Source organism: Lagenorhynchus albirostris, chromosome X, assembly GCF_949774975.1.
Source record: "Lagenorhynchus albirostris chromosome X, mLagAlb1.1, whole genome shotgun sequence".
Lineage (NCBI taxonomy): Eukaryota > Metazoa > Chordata > Mammalia > Artiodactyla > Delphinidae > Lagenorhynchus > Lagenorhynchus albirostris.
The window spans coordinates 36,296,290-36,319,592 of record NC_083116.1 but is presented as its reverse complement, the minus strand read 5'-3'; the positions used below and the strand labels follow the sequence as shown (position 1 = coordinate 36,319,592).

The 23,303-nt window shown below is 38.7% G+C and overlaps 1 protein-coding gene across 2 annotated transcripts in view; it reads right to left on the bottom strand.

Moving 5' to 3' along the window:
• Positions 1-314: 314 nt before the first annotated feature.
• Positions 315-23,303, bottom strand: part of AMMECR1 (AMMECR nuclear protein 1) — a 106,631-nt gene continuing 83,642 nt past the window's right edge. For both annotated transcript variants that reach the window (XM_060138355.1, XM_060138356.1), the window contains 4 exons: positions 22,289-22,403; positions 8,551-8,641; positions 7,061-7,157; positions 315-4,725 (listed from right to left, as the gene is read on the bottom strand). In XM_060138355.1, the coding sequence (XP_059994338.1) occupies positions 4,611-4,725; positions 7,061-7,157; positions 8,551-8,641; positions 22,289-22,403 (418 nt within the window). In that variant the 3' untranslated portion in view covers positions 315-4,610. The remainder of the gene's footprint in view (positions 4,726-7,060; positions 7,158-8,550; positions 8,642-22,288; positions 22,404-23,303) is intronic.

The window sequence follows — 23,303 nt, the reverse complement described above, 5'->3', positions numbered from 1 at the left end:
CCGCCGCTGGAATTCAAGTCTGCTGCTTGCCTCAGCTCCGTGGCCAGGGTAGGGTGCCCAATAAAGGCCAGACTACTGTATCACCAGGCCAGGATTCACGGCTGGGTAAAAGAATGACATAGGTAAATCACACGGTAGGGAGCAACCGTAAGCAGATGAGGTTTCCCAGGTGCCAGTTTGGAAAGAAACCCGTATCAGTTCCTAAGTGTGTTATTTCAAAGGCTTCAACTATTGGTTAGCTTTTAGTAAGAAGTACCCATGAGCCCCAAATCCTCTGATGAGGCCGGTTAAAGAAAGAAACCACAAATGGTAACTCAGTTTTAACATTTTATTGGGTAAATGATTTTAAAGGTAATAACAATAGTGTCAAAACTACTACAATATCTTTCCACAGCCATACCTTACAGACCCACATAAACCTTCCCATTTTTCTTTTTCTTCATTTGTAATATTTTAAAGCCATACATGTCATATAAAATGCCCATTTCCAATAGTTTCTTCAAACTATTAAGCAATTAAATGTGGAAGGAAGGAGGATCTAGTTATACTTGAAGGGGTTTCAGGTAATCTGTGATGTCTTACTGTAATCAAAAAACAGGGTACTAAGAAAGGGACGAGGAGAAGAGCTACTCCAGGTAGCTTTGCTCATTACAAGTCCAACCACTGCATCACCAAGAATTCATTATGCTGGTGACCGATTCAAAGTAATTTTGGGGAACATATAAAACACAAAAATAACTTAGAAACTAGATCCAAATATTTCAAAAGTAATCAACTTTCATATACAAAAACAGTCAGAGGTGGTTACAAAAGTTTGTTTTCTCAGTGCGTCTATGTACCAGCGCAGTTACTGGGTCCAGAGCAAAATAAAAGGTTTATTTTCTTCTGAAACAGTAATAAAAAACAAGGAAAACATATCTTTGTATATAAAGGATCAATGCTGGTCTTAAGAATAATGTAATCAGAAACCCTTAAATCGAGAGGCACACAACGGGTTTCTGCTTTTATAAAATAAAAGGAAAGTCACCAGTTTATTTAAATGGAGGAGGTGCTCACACCCCTCAAATAAACTTAATTCAATTTAACATCACTAGCAAAAATCACTTAGAAACTGTACAAAAATAAAAAAGTTAACACATTTAATCCTGCAAGGTTTTTGTAAGGACTGGAAGGCAGGCTTTTGGAGCAGCATTTGGGCATGGCTGGGGGCTTCTTTGGTTTGATCTAACACACACAAGAGATGGAGCCTATTCCAGATGACAGTTTCGGATTTCCTGCACATTTGAAGACATGAACAGAGGCCAGTATACAAACTTCCGGTGTGCTGCACACTGGGGCTGTATGCTCTGGACTGAAACTCTTATAAACTGCCTTAAGTGGGGCGGCGGGGCGGGTGGGGGGGGGGGTAAAGAGCAAGCCTTGCACTTCCTCCATCAATCACACCGGAGACTGGAGCGGGCAGGGCAGTAGCACATATTCTCGTGCAGTCAGAAGGCCACTTAATTGGGGGGGGAGGGGCAATTGTTCTTCTAGAATCTGGTACCTGGCTGACCTTTTCTAAGAACAAAAAAACCCTTCCAGAAATGGAAGCCTTTTGCTACATACCAAAGTAAAATACGTACTATTTTCCAAGAGGAAAAAAATACCCAGTTGCATCTGAAAACGGAAAACATAAATGGAACTAATTAACATTTAAAAGGGGGGCTATGTAAACTTTGTGCTACTCAAATGAAGTTCAAGTATTACTTCTGAGCTGTTTAGAGATCACTGAACTTACACAATATTCTGGTGACAAGAGTGCAATTCACATTTGTGTTTCTGCACAAATAAACCACAACTGGCTAGAACACAACCTGTGCAGTCAGAATCTTCGTCTGAGTTAAAAACACATGCTACATATTTCAACATGTTCAAAGTTAATGCAAACTACATATTTAACAGCTTTGTAATATACGACAAAGGTGAAAGGGTCTAGCATTTGTCTGAAGCACACCATTACAAGTTTGTATAACACCCTTTACACTACAAAGTCTTTTAGTCAACAGCTACTTAGACACAAAAATGCACTGTGCGTTAATTTGAACACAAAAGGAGACAAAACTATCCTTTTCCCCCAAGCCACGGTGGGAAATATTGCTGACCTCGTCCTCTGAAGCCTGCAGGATGGTTATTTCTTCAGTATAACATTATTACACTGGTAAGAAAATCTGTATAACATCTGCATATATCAAGAATTTTTAAAAATCTGATATGATTTTAGAGTCCGCATGACCAGTCACGTGACCTGCTCAAAATTGATTAGCACCGTTAAATACATAAACACACACATATGTATGTATTGTAAGTATACACACACACGTATGGGATAGATCTTTTCTTTAAAAACAAAAAAACTTCTAACCATGAGCTCACCCAGGACGAGGAGCCTGTTGAACTGATGAGATGATAGATAAGATGGATCAATATTGGTCTATTTTGTCTCTCTTCGGTTTGCTTGCTTTATTTACTTTTTTTTTTTTTCTTGCAGCAGACAATATCATTCAGCTTGTGCTCAGTTTCCCTATAAGGGCAAGAAAAAATTTCCATCAGGTAGCCACTTGTTTTTATACTGAAAGACTAATCTGCTCCCAAGTAGAAATGAAAGGACTCAAAATCCCTTTCTAAAGCCCAGCAGCTAGCTTTCTCTGACTAATCTCTAGGTTCAGTGGAACTGGCTACCGAGATTCCATTTCAGGCTAACAATTGGCTTCTTGGTTAAGGCATCACGACTGAAAATGGTTATTCCAACAACAGATGCTGCGGACGAAGGAATACCAACAAACTTCTGAGAACTCTCATCAAAAACAAAAGCAGTTTGCTTTGCCATAAGGACAAGCAGAAGGAATTCAGCCGATTAATCTCACAAACTAGAAAAGGGTTTTCAAATTCTGAACTAGCAGTCTGTCACTTGTCACAGCAACTACATGTATAAGCTATGCCATCTTGATATTCAGTGACATCTCATAGTTTTAGACTATATATTCTGCACCACACTCATATTCATCACTTGAAATATTTGTTTCCTGTTTGAAAAAAATTTTACACACACACACACACACACACACACACACACACACACACATATATATTTACTACCATAAAATGAAGGTAATCTTTCTCCAGAATCATCTGTCATTTTTCCTGGGGATATACATATAGACCTCCCGTTGACATTAGGAAGTTCTCTGCATATGCATCATGGGAAGACTAGCCCTGCAAATGAGCTGGGCTCTAACAACTATATCGTATCTAAGTGCCGACTCCGTTTTTACAGGGGTAACATAACATCTTATCGATATAGTAAATGTGTTTCTATCAAAAGTATGTAGTGCAGAAAGAGATTCAAGCAATTTTATAGTATTTCTAAAACTCCAGTATTGTCCCCATGACAAACATGTCTGAAATCACGACATGTATTAACTTTTGTTTCACTAGTTTATCTTTACTATTTCTTTAAATGGTAGCTAAAATTGTCTCTGGCCAATCATGACTTATTGAAACCTAAAGCTAACAAATTTAAATTAATATATAATAGACACATGTCTCTTTTTGGTTATTTGCTCAAAATAATTTTTTTCAGCTTAAAAAAATACTTAAGAGTAAGCAATTTGTCTAATCTGTTGTTTCACATTATAGAAACAATAAAATTTTTAAGAATATTTCTCTAAATTGCCTTTCTTCTAACCCCTCTTAATTCCACATAATTATATTCTTCTCAAAGGCACTAAATTCTGTATCTGCTCTCTTCCTGATATTCTCTGCTTTTCAAAATAATTTCTGTAGCATATTTCAAAGGTAGCTTGTACTTTCTTAAAACAGTGTTTTAGTTTGTAAGTTGGTTCTATAAAGTGATGAGGCAGTTTTTCCTGTGATAACCAGCACAATAGGCATAAATGATTTCTCACTCTCTGTGACAAGTCCTATCATGGACCTTCGAATGTTCTACACTAGAACGAAAGTTCATCTATTCTAACCATGGGAAAAACATATACTTAAACAGTGAAGACCCACATACTAAGCTCTCATAGCAAAATGAATTTCAGACAAATTCAAGAGTAATATACAAATACCTGAATTTGATATGAATTACTCCCAAACACAGCTATCAAAAATGACCTATCTTACTGAGGAAAATGAAAGAAACACCTAAATGAAATCCTTAGAAACTGCATGAATTCTTCCATCCACAGTCAACAGAAGGAAGGAAGAGAAGAGAGAAGGAAGGCAAGAAGACAGGAAGGAAGGCAAGAAGGACAGAAGGACAAACCTGACTGAGATAGCAAAGCAAAATTCCACATAATATTGTAAGGAAAGAAAACCCCAAAATTCATATATGCTGCAAAAAAAAAAAATCAATGACCTAATATAATAAAACAGGATCATCTTAATAAATGCCATTTTCCTACCCGTTACCATGATGATCTTAACTGACGATGTCGAAGCTTCACCATGGCAACGGAAACTATCATCATAAAATGGTACAGTAAAAGAGATAGCTAGACCAAGAAGGGGTAGGGTCTCCTGGGAAGAGGTCTGCAGAGAGGCCCAGTGACTGGTTGTGTGGCTCAGTGTCAGGAATAATGGTTGTATGGCGGAAGGGGATGCCCAATGCCATTTTGGAAATGATGATGCTGGCGATGAGCAAGGTATTCAGCATAGCTCAAGGTCATCTTTTCACTACGGTACCTGAAAGAAAGTTAGGGAAGAGACAAAGTTAACATCACGAAATAGGTGACATGTGAATGTCAGAGCTAGGAGGGACCCTTAGAGGTAATTTTCTAGGTGAGGAAACAGAGGCCTAGAGAGAAGAAGTGACTTGCCCACTGTCACACAGCTAATAAGCAGCAAAGCTGAGATCAGAACCCAGGAATCCAGAGTCTGAGTCGGGTGCTCTTTGCACTCTACTACTCCTTGTTTAAATTGTTCTAGAAATTGTATTGCCCTCCTCAGCTCCGGTTTGCTAACAGGAAAGAACGGAGGAAAGCCAGCCTATTACTGTCATGTATGCATTTCATTCACTTGACTACTTTTTCTTCCGGGATCTTCCGTTGCTTCCTCTTTAACCATTCCTTTCCTTCTGTCCACATGTCTCAGGTCTTGCCATTAAGGGAAAACAGTAGCAACAAAAAACTTGTCTTGATCGTGGTATCTCAATCCTCTTTCCCCCCATCTTCAGGTCTCTTTTCATTGCCACACTTCTCAGAGGAGTAACGTGTATTTTCTACCTCATCTCACACCGCTCCTCGGCCCTGTGCCTCTTGGCTTCTACTGCCGCGCTTCCGCAGAAACTGCTCTTTCAGAAGCCACCCCTCATCATGCCTGACCTCTCCATTAGGATACCGCGCAGCACTCCCTTTTGGAAGCTCTTTTGTGCCTTGTGTTCCACAACTCCATACTCCCTTGGTTCTCCCCCTGCCTCTCGGACTGCTCCCTATCTCTCTGACTACTCATCCTACCCTCGCCTTGTAGGAGTTTCCTACATTTCTACCTTCAGGTCTTCTGCCCCTACGCTCTGTCCCAGCTCAGTGAACTCTTGCCTCACAGCTTCAACTATGTCCTCTTTACAAATGATCCAAATCACCATCTCTAGCCATGAGCTCTACACACGTACATTTTCAGTGACCTATTGGACATTTCTATACAGATAGCCTAGGAAGCACTTCAAATCCAGAATCAATACGTTAATGTAACTCTCCCCAACGCGGTCCCTCTCTTGGTGGAAGGGACTGCCTTGGTCCCTTTTATTGAGATGAAAGCCTTGACTGGCTCCTCTTCCCTACTTCCGAATGATGACTAAGTCCTTTCATTTTCCCCACAATATTTTTTTTCCTTCCTTTCTTCCCATCCCACTGCCACAGCTCGTGTTAAGGCTCCCATTTCACCTTCTTTGGATTGCTGCCACAGATTCTTAGATAATAACAGTGTCTCCTAATTATTTTTCCTGTTTCCAATTCTAATCTTACACTTCCCCAAATCCATCTGTTCAGAACCCTTCAATGGCTACCAATTGACTATAGCATCAGGTTTAAACTTCTTACGCTCTACCTTCTGGGCCACATTTTCCCCAGTGACCACCTTCTCTATGTACACTGAGAGACCAACCAAATCAGACTATTGAAGATTCCTTAGAACTTGCCCCATACTTCGCCACCTACATGCGTTGACTCACCAAGTTCTGTTTAAGTTAATCCCTTTGCTCCCCCACTCTCCACCTGTCAAATATTCTACTCATTCTTCAAGCCCAGCCTCGCATCTACCTCCTCTTTGAAATTTTCTGTTATCCTCAACCCCCTCCTGGAATTCCTCTTTCCCTACTCTATGATCTCATATCATCTATCACATTCTGCTGTATATTAATAATTATTTTTGTACATGCGCTTCTATTCTCCTAGAATATGAACTCAGAGAGAGCAGCAATGCAGGCATTTTCAAATTTGTAACTCCTCAGAGCTGAGAATAGTCCATTTTTAGACTATAGGCATTCAATGTGGTTTTGTGGAATTAAAAGAAATGGAAACAGCAACTCATTTTCCCAAAATGTTTGATATTTTCCTTTTTAAATAAGTACCCCTATGAGCCCATGCAGAAATACATTTAGCATTTGTCAATTGTGTTTTTCAGCAAGCTTTCTATCACTGCCAAAATTCTAAGGTGAAATTCAAATTTGAGGACTGCTTTATCAGGATCCTGGGGTTCTGCTAAGCAATGTCAAAAGCTGGCCAATTTCTAATTCAGGCAACTTTCTTCAATAATGTACTCTAAAGGCTCAGAGGGCTTTCTTTAACAAAGCCAGAGTAAGCCCACAGAGCTACGATGCGAAGGATGGGCTCATACATCATATGGGCTTTACTGCCAAGCAGAGTTCATTGTATTCACCCTCAGTACAGCCCTGCCACTCATTTCCACTCTGTTTCAGAAAAGAGAAGCAAGTATAGTTAGAGAGACCAAAGAAATCAAAAGGTTACAGGTATACGCATCAAAATGTACTGGTCAGCCTTGCACTAGGAAATACTTTCTGTACCTGGTCAGTTTTATGGTTTTCCTGAATTCATTAGTAATCGGAGCTTTGTATCCTCCTTTCCTCAGTAAGGAGTCTATGGTCTGAATATGGTCCCATCCTGTGGAGAGCAGACCAGATAAAATACCAGTCAAGCACATGTAACAAGCACTTTTGGTTAAATACAAAATGACTGTAGAGGTCAGCTATCACTGTCACCAACCCCTTTGGTCCTAAAAACAGTCACACAGAAGAGCTAAGATTTCATCCTGTACAGAAGCAGGGACACCACGGGACACCTTAAATTCTAGCTATCCCTGCTGGCTAGCAACATTGGCTTCTTTATCTCAACTGCATTTGAAGGCAAGGAGCCTAAGAGGCTGGCGGGCAGTAACTGCTCGGTCGTGTCTCAGTAACAAGCCACAAACATTGTACTCTCCTCTAACAGTGACATCTTTAAAAGGGAAGGAAAAGCCTCACTGAGCCAACTCAGTAGTACTTAGAACTCCCACACTAACTCATGGTAATCGCCATTTCTAACCGTATCTTCTGCAGGCTATCAAGTGCATCTGTGTGCAGCGTTCAAAGGCATTTTTATGGGTTCTGACACGGGATGCACACTCATACCCGAGGCCCTCGACCTCTTATGTATGTTTTACAGAGTCAGTGGAACTACAGAATTAAGAAATTTTCGAAAGCAGCCCAAATAAATCTGCAGATAGCTGCTTTAAAGACTAACGCTCTCATTTGGGGGTTTAATATTAAATTTTGTAGTTATATATCATATTTATATGAAACATATGGGAAAACCAAATTACCAATGCTTTCTGATGAGAAGAAAAGCTCCATGAGACAAAGAAGAGGTATTCATTTCAACTAACATGAAACTATAATTTAGTAGTGGCTAGAAAGGACAAGATACTACAGAGTGAAACGTTATTTTGTGTTACACTGGTAGTTCATAAAGGTTTGTGCTATATCTGTAAAATCGAAAAACGTTTGTTGATTAGGAACATATAAAACACTAATAGTTCATGTATTCTCAATGCTCCTTTTCTTCATGGGACACTTACAATCTTAATAGTAGCAGAAGGAGTAATGGCAACCACCTAAGAAGGAAACATTTGATACTGACAATGAACGGTGTGGCTGATCGTCAAACTAGAGGCTTGTTTATGCCACAAGGCTACGGCCCAGTGGAATATGGGAAAATGGCACTTAAAATTCATAGCAGACCATCGCCTAAAATAAAGCCCACCTTTTACAAATCTATGCTTTTTTTGAAAGTATACTTTTATATGTTTTTGCTGCCAAACTTCACTGCAGAGATTCAACTTCTGTGTAATTCACCGATTTCATACAGACATTGCAGTGGCAGCGATGGAAGAGTCATTTCTTATAATCTGACAGTGATCAATTACCAGATACAACTGCAAGGTCAGATAGCGCATTTCAATATGTATTATTTGTTTAAATTCTTCACTAGGTCATATGAAATAAAGTACAACAGTGACCTTGCTCCTTTGCAACCTCCGGTAGGTAGGTGGCGGTGCGTTTTGATCCTTTTTCATTGATGAATTCTATTCTAATGCCATGTACACCCACCTGAAAGAAATTGGCAGTTTTATTAGTACAGTCTTCTTCACAGAAACAGAAAGAAAAAGTTATAATTTAACTTTCAGAGAATGCAGTTCTTCCCTTCCCCTTGCTTTTGGAAGGGCATATCTGTTTTCTCTTTCCGAAACACTGACTTTGAGGATTGAAGGCCATTATGATGGCCATGGAGACTTGAAAACACTGATTTTTGCATGTGCCCAGCATGCACCGGGCTATGCCATTCTGTTTGGAACCAGGACCACCATTCTGGGGCTGTGTGTAGAATAAGACAATCGATGATGGCAAGAGTCCTGCCCCCACCCCCAAACTGTGGCTCATGACAATAAGGAACTAGACCAAGGGAACCGACTTCAGAGAGATAGCAAGCAACCATCCTGCTTTCAGGGATAATCACCATTTCAGATCGAGTTTCAAAACTTCTGGGACTGCTGACTCTCTTCCCAAACTGTCTAGTCTCTTTGAAACCTTGAATTATATGTAGATAAACAAACACAGATAAGACTGAAAAAAATCTAACAATCAAATCCTGCATCGTCACCCATTACGGCATTTCTAAAAAAATGTATTATGGCTTCAAGTGCGCAGGTGGCAAACCCTCACTGTATATCTACAACACTGCTGCCAAATCCGAGAGCAATAAAGATTTCAAATGACTTTGGGGCAGGGCATTTTTACACAGTTTCTTATATACTAACCCAGAGACCACTATAACTTTATCATGTGAAAGACAAACTTTTGATGGTACCCTAAAAAAGGTGGTCTCCTAAGTAAGTGTGGGCAATTTCTTGCTAATGTTTTAAGAAAGTAATCTACTTTTTCTTTGATTAGCACTCAATCAAAAGGAATCTGTCCTTTCCCGTCATGTCTCACATAGAATAGTGTATAGTGCTAAAGATCACAAAAAGTTATCTTCCTTATACACAGTGATAACAAAAATGACATTTCAAAAGTGTAACAACTCCATTCTGCTCTCCCAAATCTATGGTTGCTTTAGATCAAGGGTTCCCAGGTGGAGTTTAAGGTTGTCCAAGGTCCAGGAGGGTAAACATTTTTACCAGAGAAAGGGGCTTCTTTTCAGAGCAGGTGGCTATATCCATTCATCTGTATGGAGGTAAAGGTCTAGAAGAGGAAAAGGGGTCCATGAAGACTTCTTTTGTTTCTTCTGCGCTTAGCCTGAAATTTCCCAGTTTTTCAGGGAATAAGAAGTCCTCTGGAAAATCCATTTTATTTTTTCCCCAGGTCTTCACACATCCATCCATTAGAGTCTGTCAGATCTTATGAGCAGTTGATGTTTTTTTATTAAAGCCTATCTCTGTGGCTATTTCTTCTACCTAATATCAGTATTCTTATGAATATCCTTCTGCTGAAAATGCAATCAGGGCAGCTGTTTAAAAACTAACACAGTAAGGCCTCTCATACCCTGTGGGAAATGACTATGGACAGCTGAGAAGAAATATGAGTGCTTAGCTATCAGGCATTTCCAGGATAAAGGACATCTACTAATCTCCCTAGTGCCTGACACGTTACGGAGACAATGACAAATTTGCAACCGTTTCTGTATACTGACTTTCTGATCAGTGACTTTGAAATTTTTTCCTTCAACAATATTAGATCCTTCATAATTTGTTTTTAAAAACATACAGCATAAATAATTTATGCTCCCATCATTCACTGAGGTGAATTCTGCAACTTCAACTCAATGTATCAAAAAATCTGTCATGTTAAAATTGAAAAGAGTTTTGGTGTTTATTAAGGTGTCTCATCTAAACTGTGAGAGGAAGACTGTTTCCCTATCTGTGAGATGAGAATGTTAGACTCAATCAGTGCTGTTTAATTGGTATGGGGTCGGGGTGCGGGCTGCGAAGGTTATCAGAATTTCAGGTTTCCTACTTCAGCAAGTATAGTTTGTAAAAAGAATAACTCCCCAAGTGATCTTTATTCCGGGTTAACTAGATAACCTCTAATAATCAGTCGAGCTCCGACAAACTGTGGCTAAGTATTGGGGGAAAAAAAGTGATTTAGGCAAATTGGAGGTGATTTAGACATAAATCCTTTCTTCATAGGAGTACATTCTGTGCTATTCAACAAAAATGACAGAGATTTTGAAGCCTAGTAATTTAAAAATGAAAAGAGGTAAGACCAATTGCATGGTATGCAAATAATATCTTAATAAAGATATATGCATATGAAGAGGTTAAGACCAAACTGGAAGGACATGTTGACCAAAATAAAAATTACTCATGGATAAAACTGATTTACTGTTGTATTTTGAGAAGCCCCACCGTCAAATCTGACATGAAAAAAATTACCCAAATTCCCCCATTTTGAATTAGTACCACATTTACAATTTTTAATTCTTTTCTGTGTTCCTACGATTCTGAACAATCGAAAGCCCCTGTAAATTGCACTGTAGGTATGGTGATATCCAAGTGATTCCTTTGTGAGAAATAACTTATTTCTTAGGTCAAAAATATACTCCACAGAGATATAAAGCCAAAGCCAGAGTGACTCATTTTTCTTTCAACTAGTGGAATCAGGAGAATGGTAATAACGTTCTGAACAGAATCAAAGTATAATATAGCCTTTTGTCACCTGTTGAGCAACAGCATCTCGCTCCCAGAACCACAGACGCCACCAAGTAGCCATACTGCGCAATCAGAACAGGAGAGTGGAAAATGGCCTGCTGTGGAGACTGACCCAATCTGGCCAACTTGTGGTAATCACTGGCTTTGCAAATTAAGTCATCTCCACTGAAATGAGCACCAAAACGAATTCTGTACTGTTGGAGGGAGGCATCTGTCACAGCTGCAACTCCAAAATGGAACCCTCGTGTATAATAATTGAATCCTCCCTTCAACAGACTGGAGAATCCTTCAGGCCAGCAGCATCCCAAGAGACAAAGGCTCTAGCTGCAATGATCAGCTAGATAAGAGATCAGCTAACCAGGGGTCTGGGATTCCTTGAGGCAAACTTGCTAGAAAACTCTATCGCAGTAACTTTCCATTTCTCAGGATGGATAAAGAGTTAGCATATGGGAAAACTACATCACCAAACACCCCTAGCCACCACTGCCCAAAGTACAGCCAGGTGAGCAAAAGCTGGAGACGTGCAAATCTAGCCTTATCGGAGTCTTCAGGTCATTTTCAAAATTATTAGAAGGTCTGGGGAGAAAAATGCTTTCAAGGTCCATCAGCTGTGATAATGTCCTTTTAATCAAGACTGTACTTTTGCTAAGCAAAGCTATAAATCAACTCGAATGGTAGCAAATTAAATGTAGGACTTATAGATAAGAGGATATGGAATTAAACAGAGCTGTATCTGTGTGTGCTGTGAGCAGACATTAAGAGCAGTTCAACAGATTCCTATTTCATGTTAAAAAGAAAGCCATATTTATTCCGAACCTTTCCAAAGCAAGTGATTTTTATTAATGCTATTATACAATCTTTTGTTTTTAACATCACCCAGAATGATTAAATATCAAGATTAATGTTAGGACCCTAAAATATATCTTGATTATTCTGGAGTTGATTATTCAGTGTGGGGATTATGCATCCCCAACTCCCCCTGGCCTCGGCCTCATCCTCTTTCGTCTCTTGTCCATCTCTCTATTTGTTCACTGCTCTATCGGAGAGCACGTGGGCACAGGGAAAAGAGATACACGCAAATTAATCAATTTTGCTACATAGTAAAAAGGTTTGGTAGGAGAAGAGATTATAAATAATGGCTAAAATGAAGCTTCTAGACTGTCTGCAGATTTCATTTATCCTTGTTATCTGGTCCCTTGTTAGAAATGTGGCTTCATTTAAAACTATTACCCCCTAATGCAGTGACTCTCAACGCAGGAACATTAAAAATAAGTGCCCTCTCCCTCCTCATTATAATACGTAGTCCATATTATGCTCTGCTCAATTGCACAAAGTTGAGCCTGTCTATAAGGCAAGTGTTAGTCCTATAATTCACTAGCAGCACTACAAAAGGGTCTCGCTTTTACTTGTGAACCTAATCAGCAAGCCAACAATCTGGATATGCTGAAACATGAAAAAGTCATCTGGCTAAAAGCATCAGTGAGTATAAAATGTGCTCTGGTTAAGTGGAGTAGTAGGCTCCACGCAAGCCTTGGACCATTTGGGTCCCCAATTACCTACACGGTCCTGACCCTCAAAGCTAAATCTGCCCCTGATCACATCCTGGCCAATAAAACCAATTTACTTCCTCAGGTTCATCCTGTCTTAGCAATGTCACAGTTAGTCCCACTCGTCCCCATTTTCAGAACCAAATGTTGGGTTTCCCTGTAACGTTATGGCCATAGCTCACTCCACTGATTTTCAGTGGGTTCACCTTGAATAAAATAAAAAATATCAGGAGGTCAAAGAATCAAACGTTTGTCTGACATGGCTTTGTTGCTGATATCATTTGGCAAAATAGGCTTTGCAATTAACAAAGCAGCCAGTCGCTGGTCATTCATGTAAGACTGACCTGCCAGGCTCAGTCTGCCAGTTCCATTGAATTGAATGGAAGGACTCTGTTTCTAAGGAGAGGGCACCCCTAACTTCTAGAGGCTGGCATCATAGGAGACACACATGCTCTCTCACAAAACAGCCTGTGGTACCACGGACAGAAACAAACACTGCATTGGACAACCCATGGGTCTGACCCAGAGTCTGGTGTTTCTAATATTTGTAGGAGGACAAAGCCACAAGTGATATTTTTGCCTGAAAGCACAAAACCCATAACGCAGCACCTTCAACTCATTCGCTCATAGCCCCACGGTACCTTTTGCCCCACCCCCAGCTCAGCCTTCTGCAGACTGACTCTTCCTCTTCCCAATGAAAGCAAATTCCACATAAAAGAAGAAAATACTCCAAACTTGGGTCTCCACCAAGAATAGTTCTTATTTGAGCAAGTAAAATTAGCATTTTCATCATAAAGGCTGATGACAATTTGCACCGATCCTAATGAAACACTTCCCCCAATCCTGATAATGTCGACTACACAAAAACAATGTCGACTACGTATTGATTGTCCAGATCTGCCCATCAAATCCTCAAAGTTGTGATTCCTCATCGCTTTAATCCTCCCATCAACTTCAGAAGTAAGTCTGAAGTTTTGAAAGTGCCCATCTGATTAACAATTAACACTTAACAATTAACAATGGTTAACAATTAACACTTCAGAATCTGGCCAAATAATAAATTTTAAAAACAGTGTTGCTGCAATTCAGGGTTTTTTTCTCAGTAATTTTTACTTTTGTAAACCTTAAAAATTATAAACATGGATTTTTTTTTGTTTATAAAAATAGTACGTGCATATTACCAAAAAAAAAATCCCTTTTGAAAAGTATAAAGGAGAAAATAAAGATGACATGTAATCCTAGTACCACCTAGAGACAACTCTTGCCTTCGTGACTTAAAAAATAATCTTCTCTTGAACCAAATGAGATGTCAACAAGGACTATATTGTTAGGCTGTTTTTATCCATTATCTGACCAGTTCCTGTAGCTGTACTTGCTTTCAAATCTCCTTCAAGTGAGAAGCTCTTAAAAGCACAAGAAATACTACACAAATAAATCAAAAAGGGTAATTGACTGCAAAACCGTCACTTGGGCACAAGTAACCTTTTAATATAGTCTACTATAAAAACTCCACTTCACCATCTACCTCAGCTGAGGTTTTTTTTTTTTCCCCTGTTGTTATTTTGTGAAAACAACTGCAAAGGTCTCCTTGACCAAAATACATATAAGCTGCTCTTCTCTAAAATCCCTGCAAATCGGACACCTTTAGCTTAGAAATTAGTTTGGTCTCCATGGACCAATTCTTGGCTTTTGCAGAGCTTACCAAAACACCAATTAGTGCCAATTTTGATTCATGTAGGAGATGTAGGAGACTTAGACATCTTGTCTATCAGGAACATAAGGCTGCCAATTTATTTCACAAAGGCCACTGAACAACAATCTGAAAACTTGTATTTTAACTAATATACGTGCAGCTCTAAAATACCTGGACTAGCTAATAATCACCCCCATGAACTCTGAAAGAATTAGTTTAAGATTTTAAAATAAAGCATGGCTAATGAAGAGGTGCTCTGAAAAGCTATGGAGCCAAACATGTTTATATATCATTTGCAGTGAAAGAAACTGTTCTTACTCTAAGGTTTTGCAGGGAACAAGAGACAGCTCAGAATGCAATTAAGGAAAAAAAAAACTATTCTCTGTAATGATTAATTATAATGAGCATTCCTTAAAAACTGAACAACCTGAAGCTTTCCAAGGAAAGTTCAGGCAACACAGGTGACCTTTAAATAAAAAGCCTGCTTTTTGTCAAAAGTTAGAAAAGTGCATTCCTACCATTTTTAAAAAGGGAATGAGGAAGGGGGTGACTTTACAGACAAGGAAACTAAAGTAATAAAATAATTTTCTTAAAACCTAGAGATGTGATTTAGTTTGCTTTTCAAAGGCTGAGGGAAAAACACCTCTTGCAAATGTACCCAATATAAAAATAATGTTTGCCTGATAAGAAACTGAGAAAAATCTTATACACATTACAACTGTACATTGAGTATCTGACTCAATATAGTGTCACTCAGTCTACAAAAGAGATTTGTTCCTAAAAAGTTCCATATGGGTTGAACTTATGTAAATGAATTAATCTTCAAGTCATGAGGAGGACAGTAAAGAAACCCTAGTGTCCTTCTGCAAAGGAAAATATCTATTTGTAAAGTGAATAATCACTCCCTAATATGTTTGCTTAATTTAGATTTATACATATAATATTGACTTAGAGAGGATGATGCAGTAATATAATAGAAGCATATATGGTTTAGAATATTTTTCTTCCTAAAGAAAATCCTTTTGTGAAAAAGAAATCTAGAATGTAAAATTTTTAAAACTGGACTATCTTTCACTTTGTTGCCTACATTTAAGTTGGCAATGGCCATTTTAAAAGTTAGGGACCTCTTACGACTTCTAAATGGCTAGCAGTGATTGATTCCCTGGAAGTAAAACGAAACAAGCCATTTTTAAAACGGGAGTCACAGCGTCACACTGTGTCAGCATCCTGAGAAACCTTAGGAATTATCTAGTCCAACTTTTCCAGCTTCCTGGTGAGGAAACGGAGATCCAGAAAGGTCACCAAGCTGGGTAGTGGCCGTTAGGAAGAGAACCCGAGTCCCCTCGTTCCCACAATTCGGTACTCTCTTTTCATCAAATGCCAGGGATACACACACAGAGTCAAAGTGTACAGGAAAGAGTAGACTGGAATGCAACTACTAGGGAAAGGGGTGGAAGAGTTTATGGATTTGGGGGAAGAAGCAGGAAAACGTTCCCACCACCAAACAACACACTGGGAGGGAAGCAGGAAGCGACTGGAGGAGGCCTGAGAATGGACTACAGCAGCCCATTTCGCTAAGAGTATCAATAGCCAATGGAAATTTTTATGCATTAAATCACCTTCTAGAAGTCACTTTACTTTGTTCGGCTTGCTTCCTCACTAGGCTTCTGATACATTGAATTGTTGATTCACAGCAAATTCTTTCTAGATGGCCAGGAAGCGTGAAGCATTCCTTTCCCAATGTTCCACAGCACTTGAAAAAACATTTAAAGTAGAGCATCAGGACAAAGACTAAATTATCATAATGATAGTGACATCTTATACAACAACCTCAAGGTCCCTGAGAAAATACTGTGAAAAACATTTTCTTGGATATATGAAGCCTATGTATTTTTTTAAAAAAGGCAGAAATCTTCAGTTAGAGGAGAAGCAAAACATAGTGTATATCACAGTTGGGAAAAAATAACCAAGGGCTGGGGGTTGACAGAACACGTACCACTAGAAGTCATTTCACTTGGTGACTTTGTGAGTCATGCTAACCATCTGTGTATGAATGGGAACACTGTTTTCAGTGGAACATTAAGAGGAGCTAGAAAAAGGTAAACCTTTAAGTGGGGAGAGAGGGTGAAAAGAACATGAACTTCTCAAATATATGTGAGATAACGATGGCAGCTGATTTATTCATCTCATCTGTTTACTCATGAAGGTTGCTACAAAAGCACCCTATTATTAACTGCAACTGACCACGTCAGAAATCAGCTGTGATCATTCAAGAGGTGTGCTTTCAAAGTGAAGTGCAGCTCTCTGAGTACCAGCAGTCCAGCAAGCTTGGGTGCTTTAGGGACAGAGTGAGACTAGGGGCTTGAGGTCTAGCTTTATAGTCTGGGGACAGATTTTTGGCATCACATAAGGATCATGCTGGCCAGCCCCACCCAGCATGGGTTTATTCCATGTAAGTGTTGGGTGCTAAAAAGGAACCGTCTGCCTTAGGACCACAAGTGACAGCTGTATACACAGGTGAGATCTCAGTGATTTGGGGAGCTAGATATAGCAAAAAGTACCTTATGGTTTGTGAAAATGTCAGTAATCTACTGAAATATGATCTGAAGGTCTACTTCAGGATACAAAAAATATTTCTTCCTCATACCTTCAAAATGATCTTGTCTCTAAAGCAGAGATAAAAGATGCCTGACTGGGCTTCCCTGGTGGCGCAGTGGTTGGGAGTCTGCCTGCCGGTGCAGGGGACGCGGGTTCGTGCTCCGTTACGGGAAGATCCCACATGCCGCAGAGCGGCTGCGCCCGTGAGCCATGGCCGCTGAGCCTACGCGTCCGGAGCCTGTTGCTCCACAACGGGAGAGACCACAGCAGTGAGAGGCCCGCGTATCGCAAAAAAAAAAAAAAAAAAAAAGATGCCTGACTACAATTTATAAAATATTTTGACATCTGTCAGCAAATTGCTACATCGGTTCCCCACAGGATCACTGGTAGCATACTTGCTATACAAGTTCTTCTACAAACAAAAAGCTTATTCATTTATATCTCCCTGAAAATGAGCAGCTAGTAGATGATACACCTAGAATCACCCCACGAGTCAAACTCCAGGGATTGTGATGTCATTGGTTTCATCTTCTTTCAGATCTTTAAAAGGAAACATGGCTCCCAAATAGTGTCACCATACGAGTTCTAGGCTCTGTACCATTTTAGAGGACTCCAACATGCTGCATGAGCTTTTCTTTCTTTCTAAAGCGCCATGTCTGTCAGCCATGCTGCCATTCAGAATTAAGAGAGTGCTGTCGATTGAAGAACACAGAACAATGGTGATAAGTTTCTGTGTTCAAACACAAGGCAGATCACTTCGGATTTCTCCCTAGGGGAGCAATTTTCCTCATTTAACAATCATTTTAGTCTTGCAGGTAGATATTTCTACTTAGCAGCAATGAATTTTTTTCCCCAGTTCAATCACTCCTCATTCTTCTCATGCCTACCAGGGCAATAAGTAGATCATGATGCGGGCAATGATAAGGGAGGGACCGCTGTTCCAATTTGTCTTTACAGCCTTTTGTGGCTGGCTTTGTTGTTTTTAATGACTACCCAGGTTCCTTGAGAGGCTACCTACAGATACTCATTTTAAATGTATAATTACTACTTTGAGGAAATATAACAGAAGGAAGCATTACTGATCATTCTGTCAATTCAACAGTGACTTGAAATTAATTGCATCCACTTGTGAAACCACTTATCAAACATTCTTCACATTATCAACTAGAAGCATTCTAGCCTCTAAGTCTGACGTAGATCCTATTTTCCTACTAACTGCCGTCATAAAATTAGAGACATGTTACCAGAAGACAGCTCCCAAACAGGCTGAGTTAAGAACCTTGGATGGAGAGTAACTTCCAGCCCTGTGGCAGTTCACTTGTCATTTGAAAATTAGGTGTCTATTACCACTGGTCACGTCCCTCATCCTCATGACCACAGGGATGTCTTTCTTGTTGCTGAAGTTACCTAACTCTACCCTTGGGGACTTCTAGACTTTGCCCTCTCCCTGCATTGATCTGGGCATTTTTGTCCCTTTAATTAAGAATTCTACTGCAGTAACACGCTGCACCAGTGGGGGTCAACTCTCAAACTGTACTTCCACCAGAAAAGCCCTATGTTAGAGGCTTCTGCTCATATAAAACATACTCATTACCAATCCCTGACTGAAAAATTCTCTATTGAAATTCTGTAATCATCTCCTGTTTCCCCCTCTGGCATAAACATATATAGCACCTTGCATTTCCGGTTAAAGCGAGATACTTATGGTGAAAAGGATAGTTCATTCTTGGAAGAAAAGGTGTACCTATTGGACAGTGTGAAATTTCTCAAAGTGAAACGTATACCTTCATGATATAGACTGACTCCTCATAAAGGAAATCCACAATATAAATAATTAACTTATATACAAAGGTAAACCATAAACGAAGACTTTCCCATAGTCCTCTTTTTAATAGTGACTGTAAATTTAATATGATCTCAGTTACGTACACAAATATGCAGTTTTATTGATACAAAGACACAGAAAAAGAAGAGAAATAATTCCAAACTATTAACAGTGGTTATCTCAGAATGGTGTGACCGCAAATGGCTTGCATTTCTTTCTTTATATTTTTTGAATTTTTAAAGTTTTCTTCTTCTCAGAATTACTATATTATTATGGACAGTAGGTTTAAATACATACATATATATGCATATGTTCCTTTTTATTGTGGTAAAATACACATAACATAAAATTTACCATTTTAACCACTTTAAAGTGTACAATTCAGTGGCATTAAGTACATTCACAACGTTATACAACCATCACTACTATCCAGTTCCAGAACATTGTCATCACCCCCAGTGGAAACCCTGTACCCATTAAGCAGTCACTTCCCATTCACCCTGGCAACCACTAATCTGCCGTCTATCTTTATGGATTTGCCTACTCTGGATAGTTCATATAAATAGAATCATACAGTATGTGGCCTTTGTGTCTGGCTCTTTTCACTTAGCATAATGTTTTCAAGGCTCATTCCTGTTGGAGCATGTATCAGTACTTCATTTCTTTTTATGGCTGAATAATACTCAATTGCATGGCTATAATGCATTTTGTTTATCCAGTCATCTGTTGATAGACATTTGGGTTGTTTCCACCTTTTGGCTATTGTGAATAGTGCTGTTATGAACATTCATGTATAAGTTTTTGTTTCAACATCTGTTTTCATTTCTTTGGGGTATATACCTAGGAGTGGAATGTTATTGACATATGCTTTTTTTAAAATGTCTTTAATTCTACTTTGGCATTCTGTGTTTAAAGTAGCAATGCTTTTTCAGAATTATTAAGGATAACCTTAATAATATCATTCTTACAATAATACCATTCCATTTTCAATCACTGATTATGGTACATTTTTTTTTAAAGGCCAAATCATGTTCTTTTCAAAAATGTAATTTTCATCCTTATTCTTTGGGAACAAATTTCTTTTATGCTAGACACTTGAAACTATGATGAACTAACTGAAAAGGACAGTCTTTTCCTCTTAGCATAGCCATTCTAGCAGTACCTAAATCACTTTCAAATGCTTATATATTAAAAGTACAAAAATATATACATTTTGTTGTTGTTTCTTTAAATGAAAAGCATCACAAAATAGACATCAATATTTAAACCTTAAGGGATGTATTAAATATACAATACCAAGTAGAAGCATACAGAATCTTCCAGAAATTCAAATGGTGATCAGAGAGGATAAATACACCCTCAAAGAGTACACAGTACCAATTCTTAGATGTTCTACCTCCCACCCTCCCAACAGAAAGATGATACGTCTCATGAACATAAAAGCCCAGTAATATCAAGGTTCATTTTAGCTGTAGACAGTACTTGATGTGGGCTAAAGAAGATGATGGTGTGCTTACCCACACCTACTTAACAACTTGCCCCAGAACACATGCACACACGTTTATGCAATAAACATTCATGTACATGCCACACGTGCACACTTATGCACACACGAATGCACGCCCTCCCCCCAGAACCATACTTCCAACTCAGTGGCTGCAAGTAAGGGAAGAAGTGTTTTGTAGCTCAATCATCCCTTAGGTCTCAGGCTTTTTCTGTTATTATCACTCCCATCCCCACCAATACACACACCGCACCCTGCAATTCAGAAAGCAGAAATAAAATTCTAGCTGGAGAAGAGGGAGTAGTCCCCTTAAAACAGTCAAAGAACCACCAAAACTGTAATATTTGTTAATAAGTAAGGGATATGATTTGGGATCATTTAAAAATAAAGTACTGGGAATATTTCTATAATATCGGTGGACTTCTCTTTAAGAAAAATTCAAATAGGAACAATAAAACTTATAGAAAACAATCAGTTAGGAAATTTTAATCCCATAAAAGGTTTTACACACTCCAACTTTCCCAGGATCAACACTATCAACAAACTTTATTTTTTCCTTTAGAAAAAAATCTTAAGATGCTTTCGTATTCTAATAATGCTCCCAAAAAACCCTACCACAAAATGCAGAAAGGAACTCTTTCATCCTACTCTCTGCAGAATTTTTTTAAATAGCTCTGGCATAACAACAATGTTTATATCACAGAGATTTTTTTCAATGAATATTACGAACTTTATAAATGTCTTTTTCTCTGTGTGGAAAAACTGAATCGCAATGGAGTAAGTTGTCCAAAGTCTCACAAGGAATGAGGGGAAAGCCAAAAATAAAATTAACTGTCAAGAAAGTGGTCTGTCCACAAAGCAAAATATCTCAGTTATCATGGGGGACAGTCATTCTAAAAAGGCAGTAGAATTAAACATGTTATATCATGATGATACAGTCATGTCATTTACGAGTATGTGTATGCACAAGAATGCCCTGTATATCACTGAATTCCCATTGTTTAATTCTTACAGCACTTACTTCTTCGTGATTGTGTATACTCCTTTTCTCTGCTATTAGACTCTAAGATGTTTATGGCAGGGACCAAATTTTAACACTTTTGTACATGTAGCACATGCCTTGAATACAGTAAGCAGTCAGGTAACATGGGTATGTTTGCGTGTAAAATTTCATAGACATACACTCAACTAACTCCCCCCAACCACCAAAACAAATCATGGTGAGAATCTTTGAACTTCCTTAACAACTCAACCCCACATACTAACGAAGAACAAAAATATGATCAATATAGGCTACTCAGATAATCCCAACGCACAGAGACACCCTAGATATATATACCCTTACGTGTTAGTGTGTGGAAATACACAGATTAAGGTAGCCAAGAATGAATTAGCATGGTTTACCTGTAGTTAACCAACACCCTGTTATTATCCATGAGCTGACTTCCCCAAGTGATGTATTATCCTAACCCTTTTGCTCCTTGTTTCTGTGATGTATCCCCTGACTACCTTAACTGCTTGGTGGCAGTCACACCAGAGTGCATTGGAATGGAATTAAGAGGAGAAATAAATTCCAATCAGTCCTGCCTACTACTTGTTAACAGCTTTTATGAGGTGCTGTAGTGAAGTAATAGGATAAAAATGAAGAGCAAATTCAGTTTGGGGGATTAAAACAACACAGGGTACTTTGCCTTTAAAAAAAAAAAAGAAAGAAAAACTCCTTTGCTTACAATCTCATTGATCAGCTGTGAGGTTTATCCAAGTTACTCTCCACCTCCATTACGATAGGAAATGGGCTGAAAGAGTTATTTTCTGGGCCTAATTTTTAAACAATTACTCAGGAGTTACTTTCATTTTTCTTTAAAAATTCTCTATAGCCTTACCTCCCAGTCCAAATAATCACAGACGTCTTCGAAGTTAGTGAGCAGAGACACTGAGCAGAACAGCCGCGGCAGCTCATCCCTTGTCATTGGGGGAAAACGGCTATCTTTAAGGGCGCTGTTGAAAACAAAGCAAATATTAAAGCAATCACTAGATATGAGAGTTCTTAGTTTCAAAGGCAGGCAATCATTTGAAAAAGGTATGAGATTAAAAACAAATCTCAGGTGAGAAAGGTGCCCAAATCTTCAAATGTATTCACAGGCTCCAAAGATTTTAGAAGTCGTTATTTTTGTTCATTCAGTAGATTGTGTTTACTAGCCAATTCTGTGACCAATTCAGTTGTAAAAACTGAACGATCAATTATATTTCCTGTACAGTTATTTCCTTGTATGTTTCCCTGTTACTTGTAGAACCTGACAATGTTTTATTTTACTTTTGAGGAGAATAAAAACCAGAGTAGTGGAAACTTGTGGGAAGATTTCTGGGTCTAGCACTGTTGGAAAAAATATATACATATTTCACGTTGTTAAAAAAAAAAAGGTTCATACTAGGTTGACCAGTTACCATAGAACAGCATCTAAAGAGTTCAAAAAAAGATAAAAATTTTATTTTCTTCAAGCAAAAGAAATCAAAGAAAATGAAAATAATCATGCAAATTACACACTAAAAATACAAGGATTTCAGTTCCCTATAAAGGATAATTCAAGATATGACTCAAAAATTGTGACACTTCAGGAAATAGCACTAATCTTAGGAAATAAAATTATGATTAGGAGACCATTAATCACATCAATGGATTTCTGAGTACATCAAGTCTGACTGGACCCTGTAATCAAGGGTAGTGTACCACAGTGCCTAACTGTAGAAAAACCCAACTGTAAAGGACAAAAACGTTGGAAGATCGTAATTCTTCCTGCAACAGTAGAACAGACAGAAAACACAAAGACATCCACACACCACACACACACACACACACACACACACACACACACACACACACACACACACACACACACA